General features: G+C 40.3%; 1 protein-coding gene across 7 annotated transcripts in view; it reads left to right on the top strand.

Annotated features, from left to right (window-relative positions):
- Positions 1-1,893: 1,893 nt before the first annotated feature.
- Positions 1,894-15,837, top strand: part of ABI2 (abl interactor 2) — a 104,380-nt gene continuing 90,436 nt past the window's right edge. For all 7 annotated transcript variants that reach the window (XM_061148964.1, XM_061148960.1, XM_061148962.1 and 4 more), the window contains exon 1: positions 1,894-2,214. In XM_061148964.1, the coding sequence (XP_061004947.1) occupies positions 2,098-2,214 (117 nt within the window). In that variant the 5' untranslated portion in view covers positions 1,894-2,097. The remainder of the gene's footprint in view (positions 2,215-15,837) is intronic.

Genomic DNA, 15,837 nt, shown 5'->3' with positions numbered 1-15,837 from the left:
TGTTCTTTGATCCTTAGATTTTGCTGAATATTAAAAGGCCTTCTCTTGGTAGAGAGTGCCAGGTAGGCCTTCATGGCCAGAAGGGCAGTTTCATTGGCATCACCTGGGAACTTGTTAGACCTATAAATGGGGGCAGGCCAACTGATTCAGAAACTCTAGGGGTGTGGCCTAGCACTTCTGTGTTTTAACAAGCCCTGCAGGTGATTGTACTCCAAGGAGAAGTTTGAGAACTGACCTGAGTTTAACCCTTTGATTTTTCAGTTAAGGAAGCTAAAATCCGAAGTTGTCACAAATTAATTTGAGAAAGTACATACTAGAATCTTCTTTCAGAGATTCCTAGGATGATAAGTCAGCCCTCTGCGGAGAACTGTTTATTGGGCTTATTACTAAGCAGTACTTGAAAGAATGCCAGGTGGAAACAGGTAATGGGGGGAGAGTGTTTAGCATTTAACTTAGCCTGCTGGACATCTTACAGCTCAACAGTAGACTTTGATTCATTGAAATTAAGTCTAAAAGAAAAGTTTGCTTGATCTAAGAATGTTAATCCCTGAAGCAAGTTTACATGCCATTTAAGTAACCACTCCATTCCATCACTAAGGCTAATGAATATCTCTAGAGTGTGACCCTAAACCTCTCATTTTAAAAAGCGTCTCACACTTAAGTTTGAGAACCACTAATACAGAAGACATCTTAAGTGGTTCATAATAAAATCAGTCAGACTGGAACATTTTCAGTATCCTTTAACTTGGGTTCCACAGAAAAAACTCAAAACAATTTGCTAATGTGTATGTCAAAAAGCCAATAAAACAATGGTAAAGCATTAAAGTGATTTGAGACAGTAGTTTCCTCATTATCAGGGGAGAAAAAAACAAGAGGGGGAAAATAATCACTAGGAGGGCCAAGAGATCACAAATACCAGACTTGAAATAATACATCTTGCTCTAAATTGCAAAGGCAGTCAGCCTTGACTTTCCATGGTACAAATAAAGGTCATGGACTTTATAATATCTCAGCAGTTGTCAGAAATTTCAGTTTTTTTAAAAATTACATATGTGGAGTAGTCAGATTTAGGGAAAAAAATATACAATACAGAATAGTAACTGCAAGACCAAAATGATGTGCCTTGAATTTTTGTGGCATTTAACGTTTTCCAAGGTGCTTTCACATAAACTTTTATTTTATCCATGTAATAGCCTTGTGAGGAAGGAAAGTGCCAGCAAAATCGTTTTTGAAACTTTAAATCCTTAATTGATGAGGAAAAAAGTTGACAGACTCAGAGAAATGATAAAAAAAAGACTGTCACTGAAGAAGGGCAGCATAGAGCAAGTGGGAAAAGCTGAAGGCCAGAGGACAGGCGAAGGAGGAAAGAGCCGAGGCTCAGCTGGCAGGGGAAACGGAGCTAATCGGCAAACAGGTGCAAACAGGGTAGGAAATTTGGGATCAGGAAACTGAAATTTATTTATCCAAAGAGGGTGAATACGGTCAAAGATGAAGAGAAAAATTAAAAGTGGGGCGCACTTAAAGCTGCAAGGGAGTTCAGTGGGCTAATATTATCCCTCAGGCCCACTACCACAGGGTTGGGCCGCAGGTTGAGGATAACGCCGAGGAGAGTCGCTGAAGAAGCCGACGGGAAGACCGCAGAGCCGGGTGGGCGTTCACGCCGGACTAACAAAGGCCGCGGGGTGCACTGCCCCAGCCACGCATCCTGCGGGGGCCGAAGAGTTAACCGCGCGCTCGACTCCCGCGCGCATCCCGGCCCCCACTCCCGCGGTCGCTAGGAGACGCCGGATGTGGGGGAGGGGCGGGCGGCGCGACCAAGGGTGGGAACCTTTTTCGGGCTCCCGGGGGTGGAGGGAGAGGAGCGCGCGTGCGCGCGCCGGGCCGGCTGTCGCCGCGGTGACCGTCCTCCGAGTCCATCGGCTCGCGCCCCGCCCCCGTTCCCGCTGCCCCCTCCCCTGCCGCGCGCGCGGGGGGTGTTTCTCGCTCCTCCCGGGTTGCCGCCGCCGTCGCCCCGGCTCCTCCTCTCCCAGTCTTAGGCTTCCCTGGCGCTCCTGCCGCCGCTGCGTCTGCGGTCTGTATGAGGAGGAGGATGTGAAGATGGCGGAGCTGCAGATGCTGCTGGAGGAGGAGATCCCGGGGGGCCGCCGGGCCCTCTTCGACAGTTACACGAATCTGGAACGGGTGGCCGATTACTGCGAGAACAACTACATCCAGGTGCGACGCGTCTCCCGGCCTGGGCGTGTCGGGCCTCTGGCTGCCGAGCGGCGCGTGGGGGACTCCCGGCCCGGGGGCCGCGCGCCTGGGGGCGTAGGGCGCACGGGGCCGAGGCCGCCGCGGGGACACAGTGCAGCTGAGCCCCCATGCAGGGGCAGAAGCAGGGTGGGAGCGGGAGAATGGGTGAGAATCCTCCGGTTGGAGGAAATTGTAGCTTTCAAGCATTTTTCAAAAGCCTTGAATCAGTTCTCGGTGCGGGGTGTGTGTGTGCGTGTGTGTCCCCGCCTCCTCTCTTCTTCCCTCGGCCGCCTCCGCAATCGGTGCCCGTCAATTTTCGCGATGGCGGAGGAGGCGGAGAGTGGCATTTTCTGTTTGACAGAATCCTACTCCCCCATATGGCAAGGGTTTGGGGTTTGATGGGTCGCCCCCACCCCCCAATCTCTGGAGGAGTTTTGAGGCACTATATTGCTGCAAAGTAAAGATGCCTTAGTTTTCTATTCATTTGAATGCATCAAAAGATCAGCGTGGTTTTTTTGGCTTGTTTTTAGGTTCTAACTGGGGATACAGTATAAGAGCAGCTGTCCCCCTTGTTGGAAGTTAATGCCAGTTTTCTTCTCTATGGAGAATGAGAAGCTGCATGATAATGGTCTGTTCCCTCCCGCCACCCCCCTCCAAGCCTGTTAGAAATAGCTAATTTGCCTGCAGGGAAAATTTTTGTGATTATCTTTCTGAGAGAAATGGGAAATAATTCTCACGGTTTAAATTTTCCTGTGATGGTTGGTTTGGCATCGGGACTCAGTGGTAGCACTGTATGTTTGTGTATGAAGGCGGAGGATATTGGGTGAGATGAAATTGAGCTGCTTCTGGAAGAAGCAAGATTGTGTGGATTAAAAACAATTAAAAAAAATTATTTGAAAGGATAGCTTAAGATGCACAATTTGCAAAGTCAGCATCTTTTGTTTTCTTTATAGCTTATTCTGAATCATAGGTTCTACCTCCATCTTTTCCCTTCCCATTTAAGTTCTCTTGGGATATAGGTGGAAATGGAAGCAATATGTTAAATTGTTCCTTCACTATGGCCTTTTTTCCTCTCCCACCTCCATCTCTTCAGGCATCTTCACTAACATCAGCTATACTGGGAAGCATTCTCAAGTCTTGGTGTGAACCAAAGAAAAAAAATAGGTGTTAAAATTTATAAGTTCATAAATTTTGTAAGGATCACATGGTTAATCAAGGATTGTACTGTAAGATATTACTTGATTAGACATATCCTAAGCACTGTATTTTCTTGTATGGAATATTTGTACTGGAGAATGAATCAGACATAATCCAAGGCTTTTCCCTCCGAAGAGGCAGTTGAAAGTATGGCCAGTAGGAAAAGACAGTGTGTCTTGGGTCAAAGGTTCACACAGACAGTACAGTTGTCCATATTCATGGGGTGCTTTGTTGATACTGAGTGTGATAGGAGAGAGTAAAAGGTTGACATGCTTAGTTTTCACTAAATATATTTGAAAGTCTAATATGGGCCTGGCACTGTTAAGAGTTGATATGTACCTAGTGTCTACAGAATTTCATAGTATATAGTTAGTGGGAAGACTGATCTGTAGCAGATGAATACCATTTTGAGTCTCAATTTATATTCTTAATGGGCTGCAGGTGAGAAGGACTGGAGGAAACTCTGCTATCCTCACTCTGGAAATTCACAGTCTCTAGGAGGGGCAAATTAAAAGGACTGAAGTAGTCATTACAGTCCCTTGTGCAATATATTATGGGGAAGAGTTATAGGTCTCAGAAGAGAAACAGGGTGGAAAAGTGATCGGGTTGCAGTTATCACTACTGATTTTTTTTAAAAAATTCTCTTTGTTTGGAAGATAATTTTTATCGTAATTTGAAGGTATAGATCCTCTTAGTTTGCAGTTGTTACATAAAGGTAAAAGTACCTGAATTGATAAAGCTAAGAGAGTAAAGGGATCAACAATTGTCATCACTACATTTCTTCCGGTTCAAAAGAGAAGAATGTGGCTGCCATCATTTGTCTTAGCAGCGGGACTCAGAATTTAATGCGGTGCTATTTTAAAATTCAGAATATAAGTGCTGATTAATAGAAATGGATTTGGATTTTAAAATACCTTGTTTCTTCAATTTAGAACCTAAAATAGACGCTATTAGGATCCAGTGGGTATATTATTGGCATTCTCTCGCCAGATGACAACTTGTACATGATTTGTTGTAGTAAAGTTGATAAATAGAACCTGATGATAGTGGATTTGTGCTGACTCAGCTGCACATTTGGCTGGCTCTTCTTGTAACCATCGAACTGACCAGCAGGGGTTCTGATGCAGCGTGTGGCCCTGCAATAGATGCAAGTCAATTAGTGATCCGCTGGTTAGTTTAGCCTTATTATAGCAACATGTCCTAACCACTAGCTCAAGTTAACTCACCTGATACTCATTTTATTTTGTTTAAGGACAGTTTTTGCCTGTAAAGCAGGAAAAAGACAAATTTATTGGTAGGTAACATGATAAGGTTCTTTGCTCAGTGTCCTTAAATGCCTGGTTTTATCCATGGGAATATAAAAATAAGATAGATAAGAATATTCTAAATGTGGATTACATTTAGCGTAAAAATTGAGGAAAGGAAGAAAAATGGTGTTGTCCTTCTGAAGAGGCATACTGTTTAAATTGTTCCTATCATGTGAAAATGTCCTTTAGAAATGTTATCTTTTGGCATTAAGAGTGATCAAATAGTGCTTGTATTAACACACACAAAATCTACCGAAGGGTTTAAATGGTAGTTTTCAAGGTTACTAGCCTAGTTTACATTATAAATTTAAAAATCATCTTTAGTAAAAAAAAAAAAGATGATTTTGTTTTATTTCAACCTCTAATAAAAAGTGATTGCCAAAATATTTTTCTAAAATGTGATGAAGAAAAGTTCTTAACTACAATTTCCTCTTTTCCTGATTGACTATTTCTTTCCTGTGAAAAAGGACTTTAGCTACTTTTTAATTATTTGGAGATATATAACACTTGTGTTTTTCTTCTTCATTTATAAACATTGATTCCTAATCTAGTACATATTCAGAAACTTTTAAAATATTTTGATTAACTTGGATCTACGTGTTTATAAATGAAGAACATTATAATAATATGGATTGCTTTAATGTTTTGGTAGATGAAATAAGACTAGATTTTTACTAAGTCTGGAAAACCAACTTGTTCATTTTTGTATTTTTCCTTTTGTTAGATAAAAAAAGTTACTGCTTTTTGTGAGTGATAATTCACATAGATACATAGTAAACTCCCATTATCCATTACTCGGAGTAAGAACAAAGTCATCCAATAAAATGGCTTTGCTCAGAAGAATAGAAACTGAGAATTTACTTTATGTTTTATCTGAAATAGTTCTTTGTTTTAAATAACAGGAAAGATGTCATTCGTTTTCCTCTGTCAACAGGGATACTCAGAATTCATTAAAAATTGCAGGGAAGGTTTCTAAGTGGATAATAGAATCATAGCTTACTTGTCAGTTTCATTAAAAAGTAGTTACTGAAATGATACAAATATTTAAAATTCTTAATAAAAACCATACTCATTGTTGAAAAATTATTCAGTTCACTTCCTCAGTTGTGTCCAGCTGTTTGCGACCCGGTGGGCTGCAGCACGCCAGGCCTCCCTGTCCATCACCAACTCCCGGAGCCTACTCAAACTCATGTTCATTGAGTTGTGATGCCATCCAACCATCTCATCACCTGTCGTCCCCTTCTCCTCCTGCCCCCAATCCCTCCCAGCATCAGGGTCTTTTCCAGTGAGTCAGTTCTTCGCATCAGGTGACCAAAGTATTGGAGTTTCAACTTTAGCATCAGTCTTTCAAATGAATATTCAGGACTGATCTCCTTTAGTATGGACTGGTTGGATCTCCTTGCAGTCCAAGGGACTCTCAAGAGTCTTCTTCAACACCACGGTTCAAAAGCATCAATTCTTCAGCGCTCAGCTTTCTTTATAGTCCAACTCTCACATCCATACAAGACTACTGGAAAAACCATAGCTTTGACCAGATGGACTTTTGTTGGCAAAGTAATGTCTTTCAAGAAGGAAGAAACATAAAATTGCCTAATCATCTTGAATATATATCTGGGATTTATAATTTTAAATCTTTTCATACACATGTGTATCATATATTTTTAAAATATTAGGTTCATGTTCTTTATTACCTTTATAACTTGATGTATTTTTTTAACTTTTTATTTTGTGTTGGGGTATAGCAGTGTTGTGATCATTTCAGGTGAATAGTGAAGGGGATCAGTCATACATGTATCCATTCTCCCCTAAACTCTCCTCCCATCCAGGTTGCCACATAACATTGAGCAGAGTTTGATGGGCCTTAAAATGGGTTATCCATTTTAAGTACAGCAGCATGTACATGTCCGTCCCAAACTCCCTAACTGTTCCTTTCCCCCAGTCTTCTCCTGTCACCAGCCAAAGTTTGTTTTCTTAAGTCTGTGAGTCTCTGTTTTTTAGGTTCATTTGTATAATTTCTTTTTAGATTCCACATACAAGGGATGTCATATGATATTTCCCCTTCTCTGTCTGACTTCACTTAGTATGACAACCTCCAGGCCCATCCATGTCACTGCAAATGGTGTTATTTCATTCTTTTTTAATGGCTGAGCAATATTACATTGTATGTATTTACCACATCTTTATCCATCACTCTGTCTATAGACATTTAGGTTGCTTCCGTGTCTTGGCTACTGTAAACAGTGTTGCAGTGAATATTAGGGTGTGTTATACCGTGCTTTAAAAAGAAACTTTTAATGGTGCTAGTCATGACTTTGTCTTTTATGAATGGCCATAGAGTATACAGAAGGGTTTGTATTTATGTGTTTAACTTCTGTTTGTTCTCACAAATAGAGAAATCTTAAAAGTGCCTAGAATGAAAGAGGAGACAGAGTAGAAATTTAAGGACTGGTGTTTACATCCTTTTCTTGACTTTTGTTTTTTACCTCCACAGAGAGGGGTGAACCATGTATGTGAACATCAGGCTGAATTAGGGAGATCGAATTTCCCTAGATTGAGGTGTGTAATGTGTAGTGTGTGATAGATTTGCTTCATTCCGGGTCGTCTTTCGTCTCCCAAAGAATCTGTTGTTGAGTTGCTAAGTTGTGTCTGACACTTTTGCAACCCATGGACTGTAGCCTGCCACACTCCTCTGCTCATGGGATTTCCCAGTCAAGAATACTGGAGTGGGTTGCCATTTCCTTCTTCAGGGTATCTTCCCAACCCAGGGATTACCCGTGTCTCTTGCATCGGCAGGTGGCGGGTTCTATCACTGAGCCATCTGAGAAGCCCTCTCCCACAGAATAGTTTATAACCAAATAGACTTATGTGTAGAATATATAGAGGAGATATTTTTGATGGTGAGATCCTTTGGATGGTTACTTACGTTTTAAAATGAAAAGAATTTTAATAACATGCAGTCGCGATGTGTATAAATGTAATCTTTTGTGGATAAAGAGAAGTATATTGAAAATTATATTTAGAGTATTTGCAGGCTTTTAATAGCTTATAAAGTGAAAGTTGCTCAGTCATGTCCGACTCTTAGCGACCTCATGGGCTATTCAGTCCTTGGAATTCTCCAGGCCAGAATACTGGAGTGGGTACCCGTTCCCTTCTCCAGGGGATTTTTCCAACCCAGGGATTGAACCCAGGTCTCCCACATTGCAGGCGGATTTTTTACCAGCTGAGCCACTAGGGAAGCCCCTTTAATAGCTTATGGTTGAATATTTATGAGAATTGTTAATAGGCTCGCTTAATGAAGTAGCAAATGGAATGACACCTTTGAATTTTTCATTTATTTTGTGTTCCTTGTCCAGGTATAAAGCTTCCAGAGGATAGATTTATATCTTAAAAGTTTTTTTATATCCTTTCATTAGCCATAGGATGTTGTAGACACTAAATAACAGTCACTGAATGTCAGAAATACATACTGCAATATATCAGAGATTGCACTGAATAATTTTATAGACTGGATGTAATGACCTCTAAACTTGCCTTGCAAGTTTTTCCCTTTTAGATACTGTAAGCAGCATTTATATTCTCTTCACATTACTATACAGTCATTACCTTGTAGGAAATAGAGTTTTACTTTTTATTCATATACAAATAACATACTTATATGTAGAAATTTTGGACTACGAAGCAGCTTCATCTTGAATCATTTGCAATACATATTTTTCAGTTTGATTTTTAAAGTTAGGTTTATTGAAATGTAATACACATTGAATACAATTCACCTGTTTTAGGTAAAAAGGCTGTGAATTTTGACAAACTTATAAACCACCATGATATAACTTTTTTCTAGTGTTAGCCAGTGATGATGATAGTGATGAACATTTGCAAATGGTTTTTGGTGGGACATGTGTCTTTATCTCACTTGGGTGAGTTTAAGGAATTGGCTCTACGACGGCCCCCTGATGGCCTAGCGTGTATCCACACAGGTCACACGCGGAAGGCTTGAAGTGCAGGTGACCCGAGTCTTGCCGGAGCACCTGGTGGACTTGTGAAGCTTGGAGGGAGCTCCTCGTAGGCTTCTTTCTCTCCTTTCCCTGTCTCCCGCATGATACAGTTTCTCATCAGCTCCCGGTTCTGATGGGATGAGGCTTTCTGTTGCATCCTTTTAGGCACAGCCGCGGCTATACAATGTCATGCGGCAGTGTGGCGTTGATTCCTCCCTCACCGCAGGCTCACGGCGCCCATGCTGTAATCACGTGGCCCCTTGTGTTTTGGTGTCGCTCTGCTCAAGGACCTCAGCTTTTGCTCCTTATTCCTTACTCTATGTAAGCACCCAGCTTTCTGAATCTAATAGGAGCTTGTTAGGCCTGGAACAGTCTGTCAAGTCTCTCCTTGCCTTTGCTTGACAGCAAATATTTATAATACTAATTTTATAGGGTTATATGGTAAACAGATGCTTAACTTTATTTAAAGTGCCAAACTTTTCCAAAGTGATGGTACCATTTTGCATTCTTGCCAGCAAAGTATCAGTCACTCTTCTTCCTTGTCAGTACTTGGTTTTGTCAGGTTTTAAAATTTTAGCTGTTGTGATAGATGTTAGTTTTGTCACATTTGTTTTGTTTTGCGTTTTCTCAATGACTAATCATGTCAAGCATTTTTTCATGTGCTTATTTACCATCTTTATGTCATCTTTGGTGAGATGTGTGTCCAGATCTTTCATCTGTTAAAATTTTTTTAAATTGTTTTGAGAATTTTTTAATTATTCTGTGTACACATACTTATTAGATACATATTTTGCAAATAAGTTCTCCTAGTATGTGCCTTGTGTTTGCATTTTAAGTGTCTTTAACAGAGCATAAGTTTTATATATTTGAAGCTGATAGATCAGCTTCTTTCTTGGTTAATACTTTCGCCTAATCTAAAATCACAAAGATTTCTCCTATTTTTTTCTAGATGTTTTGTACTTTCTGATCTTACAGTTAAGTGTGTGATCCACCTATAATTTATCTACAGGAAGTGAAGTATGTCATGGTTTAGTTTTTGCAGATTGTTGCCTAATTGCTTAGGAACCATTTGAGGAAAAGATTATTTTCTCCATTCTATTCCCTTGGCATCTTGTTGAAATCAGTTGACCATATGTGTCCAGGTATATTTTGAACTCCATTTTGTTCCTTTAATACATACATATCAGTATATATACTTTGTCTATATCACATTGTAGCTTTGTAGTAAGTCTTGAAATCAGGTGATATGAATCTTACAGTTTGTTCTTTATCAGATTTGTTTTCGCCCTTCTAGGTTCTTTGCTTTCTCAGTATATGTTTTAGAATCAGCTTGTTCATTTCTGCAAACCTGCTGGGATTTTAATAAAATTGCACTGAATCTGTAGATATTTGGGGGCAATTTACACTTTTGACAGTACTGAGTCCTCCAATCTGTGGACTTGGTATTTCTATTTATTTAAGTATTCTTTGATTTATCTAGTCATTTTAGTGATTAGAATACTGATTTTGCACATTATCTTCCATATCCCTAATTGTTTAATGATTTTAGTACTATAATAGTTAATGTTTTGTAAAATCTTGGTTTGCAGTTGTTCATTACTAGTGTATAGAAATAGGACTGACTTGTGTATTGCCCTTTTATTCTGTGACCTTGCTAAATTTACATGTTAAACATAGTAGTTTTTTTTTTTTTTTTTTAAGATTCTTTGGATGGTGCACTGGGAAAACCCAGAGGAATCGGGTGGAGAGGGAGGTGGGAGCGGGGATCGGGATGGGGAATACGTGTAATCCATGGCTGATTCATATCAATGTATGACAAAACCCACTGAAATGTTGTGAAGTAATTAGCCTCCAACTAATAAAGAAAAAAAAAAATAAGAGTTAATAAAAAAAAAAAAATTCTTTGGAATTTTTTAAATGTAGGTAATCACCAGCAAATGAAGCTAGTTTTATTTCTTCCTTTCCAGTCTTTGTTTTATTTACCTTTCTTACCTTATGGCACTGGCTGGAACCTCCAATCCGATGTTGAACAGGCGTGGTGAGAGCTCATATCCTTCACTTGTTCTCAGTCGTAGAGGGCAAGTGGCCAGTCTTCCACCGTTAACTATGTTATTAGCTGTCAGTTTTCATGTGTGTCCGTTATCAGGTGCAGGAAGTCCTCTTATTCTTAATTTGCTCAGAATATCTTTTAAAATCAGGATTGATTTCATATTTTGTTACATGCTTTTTTCCTGCATCTTTTGAGATGCTCATTTTATTTTCAGTCTTAATAAGGTAAATGACATTGTTTGATTGTACTATGGGTTTTGTAAAAATCTGTACTTAAAGGAAGTTTGATTAGTGAGGTGATGTGCATTCTGAGTTATATGACTTTGTTTTGCAAGAAATGGATTGAAACTAATGTCTAGGAATTTGCTATAATCATTAAGCTTGGTCAAACAGGTTTATATAGTATATTAACTGCTACTGTGCTATGCGCTTTATTTGTGTATGCAAAAGGACTTTATAAAGGCTGAATGCATTGTTATTTTAAAAACCTTAAATTTCTTTTCATGTTGAGAGCATCACAATAGCTACAAAATCCTGAAAACATGTAGGTTATTTTAAATTGTAATTTTGCCAATTAAATAATGTTGTACATGGTAAAGATAATTTTAGTGGCCGTGTGACTGAAAAGTTAATCTGTCTCAGTTGTTAATCTGTAAGGTGTTAGAATTATAGCAGCTATTTCATAGGGTAGTTGTAAAGATTCAATGAAATAATACAGCTAAAACAATACGTGTCTAATCAAATTTAAGACTGTCAATTTTTGAGATGCTCTATATTATGTGCCACTAACTTAATGAACATTGCCACTTAAACACTTAAAATACTGCTCCTTAACCCTCATGATGCGTTTCAGTTTTGGTAATGTTAAAATAGGAAAAACTATTCATGCTACAATCAGTGAAACATGGTTTATCATTATTGATGTATATTGAAGACTTATATGATTTATTTTTGTCATTTTTTTTACACCGCTCTTTTGGGGGCATGTCTTATAATGGTTACTTTCTTTAAGATTTTTGATAGGATGAGATGCTAGATTTCTTCCATGCTAATTTCATTTTTCTTATTGTGTGCAACTGTACTGTGATTGAATTTTTTTAGTTAAGCAGAATTTCATAGCGTTTATAACTAAACTACATTATATAAAGTTATATTTCACATTCACAGATGCGTAAGTAGTTCATTTTAATTTTTTGGAAATTGTGACAAACTATGAATACTTATGGATATCCTGGGTTAAAGTACTTTGTCTCCAAACTTAATTGCTTTAGAGTGATACTTCTTGACTTTTTACATCTCTTGTCCTCCTTTGATAAATACGAAAATCAGCCAGCCACCTTTTCTTACCCAGTTTATGGTTATATGTTGACTTAGAAAGTAACCACCATAACTTTCAGCATTTCTAGCAATTTGCCAAGATGAAGGAATTTACATGAGTTAGGCCTTCTAGAGTAAATATCTATCAAGGTAACAAATTCTGCAAAGTTCAGAGGTTCAGAGCTGAGTCTTCAGGTTACATATGACAAAATACTATGTTTTAGTTTAAGACCACTGTCTTCTTGGGCTTCCCTGTTGGCTCAGACGGTGAGGAATCTATCCAGGCCAGAATAGCGGAGTGGGTAGCCTTTCCCTTCTCCAGGGGATCTTTCTCCCGCATTGCAGGCAGATTCTTTACCAGCTGAGCCCCAAGGGAAGCCCGCAATGCAGGAGACTGGGATTCAGTCCCTGGGTTGGAAAGATTCCCTGGGGAAGGAACTGGCAACCCACTCCAGTATTCTTGCCTGGAGAACCCCGTGAACAGAGGAGCCTGGCGGGCTACAGTTCATGGGGTCACAAAGAGTTGGACACGACTGAGTGGCTAATACACACACACACACACACACACACACACACGCTCTTATTTTGAAGTAGATGGATGAAGAAATTTATTTTAAATGCTAAGGTGTTTAACTTGATACTATACCTTTTGAGTGTACAACCTTATATGGTTTTAAAAGGTATTTTCAAATTCAGATGAAGATTTGTTATACAAAAATTCTGATACGTGTAGTTTTTAATTTCTAAATACTTAAACTGTTGCATTAATTTCCTATTGCTGCTATAACAAATTATCAAAAATTTAGCATCTTAAAGTACCATGAACTTATTATTTAATAGTTCTGGAGGTCAGAAGTCTGAAATGGGTCACAGGAGCTGTGTTTCATTCTGGAAGCTGTAGGGAGGAGTCCGTCTCCTTATCTTGTCCAGCTTTACGAGGCCACCCACATTCTCTAGTCCGTGCCCCTCTTTCAGTTCCCTGGGTAGCAATGGCATCGCTCAGACCCTGCTTCCATTTCCACATCTCTGACTGTCCCCCTGTGACCATCATCACTTCCCCTTCTGTTTGTCTTGCTTCTTTTGCCCTGTTGCCTTCTCTGATCCTAATCCTTTCCCTCCCTCTTATAAAGTCTTTGTTATTACATTGGATCCAGTCACATAACCTTCCAGAGAAGGCAATGGCACCACACTCCAGTACTCTTGCCTGGAAAATCCCATGGACGGAGGAGCCTGGTAGGCTGCAGTCCATGGGGTCGCTAAGAGTCAGACACGACTGAGTGACTTCCCTTTCACTTCACTTTCATTCATTGGAGAAGGAAATGGCAACCCACTCCAGTGTTCTTGCCTGGAGAATCCCAGGGACAGGGAAGCCTGGTGGGCTGCCATCTGTGGGGTCACACAGAGTCGGACACGACTGAAGCGACTTAGCAGCAGCAGCATAACCTTCCCATCTCAGGATCTTAACTTTTCATTTGCAAAGTCCCTTTTGCCACATCAGGTAACATACTCACAAATTCCAGGGATTAGGATGTGATCATCTGTGAAAGGGCCACTATGCAGCCTACCACAGTATCTGAACATAGCTTCTCCTGTAGCTGTTCCTCTATCAGTAAATGACAGCTCTGACTTCTTAATACTGAAACCAAAAACCTTAGTATCACCATTGACTTCTCCTTTGCAATAACAAGTAGTTCTGTCTTCATATTCCTGGATCTGACTACTCTTCACTACCTCTCCTGCTACCATCCTGGCCCAAGTCACCATTATCCCTTACTTAGATTATAGCAATAGCCTTTCAGCTAGTCTTGGAATAGCAGACAGAATGAGCTTTTAAAAATCTAAATCAAACGATACCACTGTTCTGTTAAAAACTTAGGGACTTCTCAGTGTAAGAACCAGAATCTTTAAAATTGCATGCAGGGCACGGATGATCTAGTTTCTGGTCTTGAATTGTCTGCCTTTCCTTTGCTCATTCTGCTCCAGCCGCTTTGACTGGTGTCCCTTTTTTTCTTTTTCTTTTTTAATATTTCTTTGGCTGTGCTGAATCTTAGTTGCAGTACACGGGATCTTTGGTTGCTGCATGTGGGATCTAGTTCCCTAACCAGGGACCAGACTTGGGGCCCCTTGCTTTGGGAGCATGGGAGTCTTAGCCCCTGGACCACCAGGAAGGTTCCTTGGCCTCCTTTTCTTGAACATACCAGGCCTACTTCTTCCTTAGGACCTTTTTAGTTTGCATTTACTGTGATTGAATCTTTTACCTCCTTTAGGCTTTTGCTCAAATGTCTTCTTGATTCCTTCCTGATCTGTGTAAAATTGTAACATAGTCCCTGCCCTTTGTTCACACTCCTCTTTGCTTGTACTTTTCTTTCCATATTTATTTTTCTTCATATTACTTCTAATTTAACAAGCAGTATACTTATTTATCTCCCTCTTTCCTGATGGCTCAGTTGGTAAAGAATCTGCCTGCAATGCAGGGGACCCCAATTCGATTCCTGGGTCAGGAAGACTCTTGGAGAAGGGATAGGCTACCCACTCCAGTATTCTTGGGCTTCCCTTGTGGCTCAGCCGGTAAAGAATCCACCTGCAGTGCGGGAGACCTGGGTTTGATCCCTGGGTTGGGAAGGTCCCCTGGAGAAGGGAAATGCTACCGACTCCAGTATTCTGGCCTAGAGAATTCCATGGACTGTATAGTCCATGGGGTTTCAAAGAGTCGGACACGACTGAGCTACTTTCACTTTCTGGCATGTGAGTGATATAAGTAAGGTGGGGAGTTTTGCTTCTTTCACTATCAGCATATGGAACAGTGCCATATAGGCATTCAATAAATATTCAGTGTTTGTTAAGTGAATAAATCAGGTGTTTTCTGGTAAGCAGTATAAAATATATTTGAGAGAAGGGAAATAAGTTACTTTGCTAAAGTTGAAGAGGTTGTAGATTTATGTACGTGTAAATGAAACTGGTGCATACTTTTCATTTGTCCAGCATATTTACTGTAGATATGACTGACAGAACTGACAGTGCTATTTCAAACAGGCTTCCCTGGCAGCACAAATGTGAAAGGATCTCCTGCAATGCAGGAGACCTGGGTTCGATCCCTGGGTCTGGAAGATCTCCTGGAGAAGGGAATGGTAACCCACTCCAAATATTCTTGCCTGGGGAATCCCGTGAACAGAGAAGCCTGGCAGGCTGCAGTCCATGGGGTCACAAAGAGTTGGACACAGCCGAGCAGCTCAGCACACATGCACACATTTCAAACGCTGCTGGTGCCATGGAGTTAATTCAGTTCAACTCCTTTTACTTTGTTGTTGTTCAGTCGCTCAGTCACGTCTGTCTCTTTGCAACTCGATGGACTGTAGCACATCAGGCTTCCCTGCCCTTTGCAATCACCCAGAGTTTGCTCAAACTCATGTCTGTTGAATCGGTGATGCCATCCAACCATCTCATCCTCTGTTGTCCCCTTCTCCTCCTGTCTTCAATCTTTCCCAGCATCACAGTCTTTTCCAGTGAGTCAGTTCTTCGCATCAGGTGACCAGTGTATTGGAGCTTCAACATTAGTCCTTCCAATGATTATTAAGAGTTGACTTCCTTTAGGATTGACTGGTTTGATCTCCTTACTGTCAAAGTGGCTCTCGAGTCTTCTCCAATACTTCAGTTTGGAAGCATCAATTCTTTGACACTCAGCCTTCTTTATGGTCCAACTCTCATATCCACACATGACTACTGAAAAAACCATAGCTTTG

The sequence above is a fragment of the Dama dama genome, chromosome 8, assembly GCF_033118175.1.
Source record: "Dama dama isolate Ldn47 chromosome 8, ASM3311817v1, whole genome shotgun sequence".
Classification (NCBI taxonomy): domain Eukaryota; kingdom Metazoa; phylum Chordata; class Mammalia; order Artiodactyla; family Cervidae; genus Dama; species Dama dama.
The sequence above is the reverse complement of the archived record's forward strand: the minus strand, read 5'-3'. Positions and strand labels throughout refer to the sequence as shown.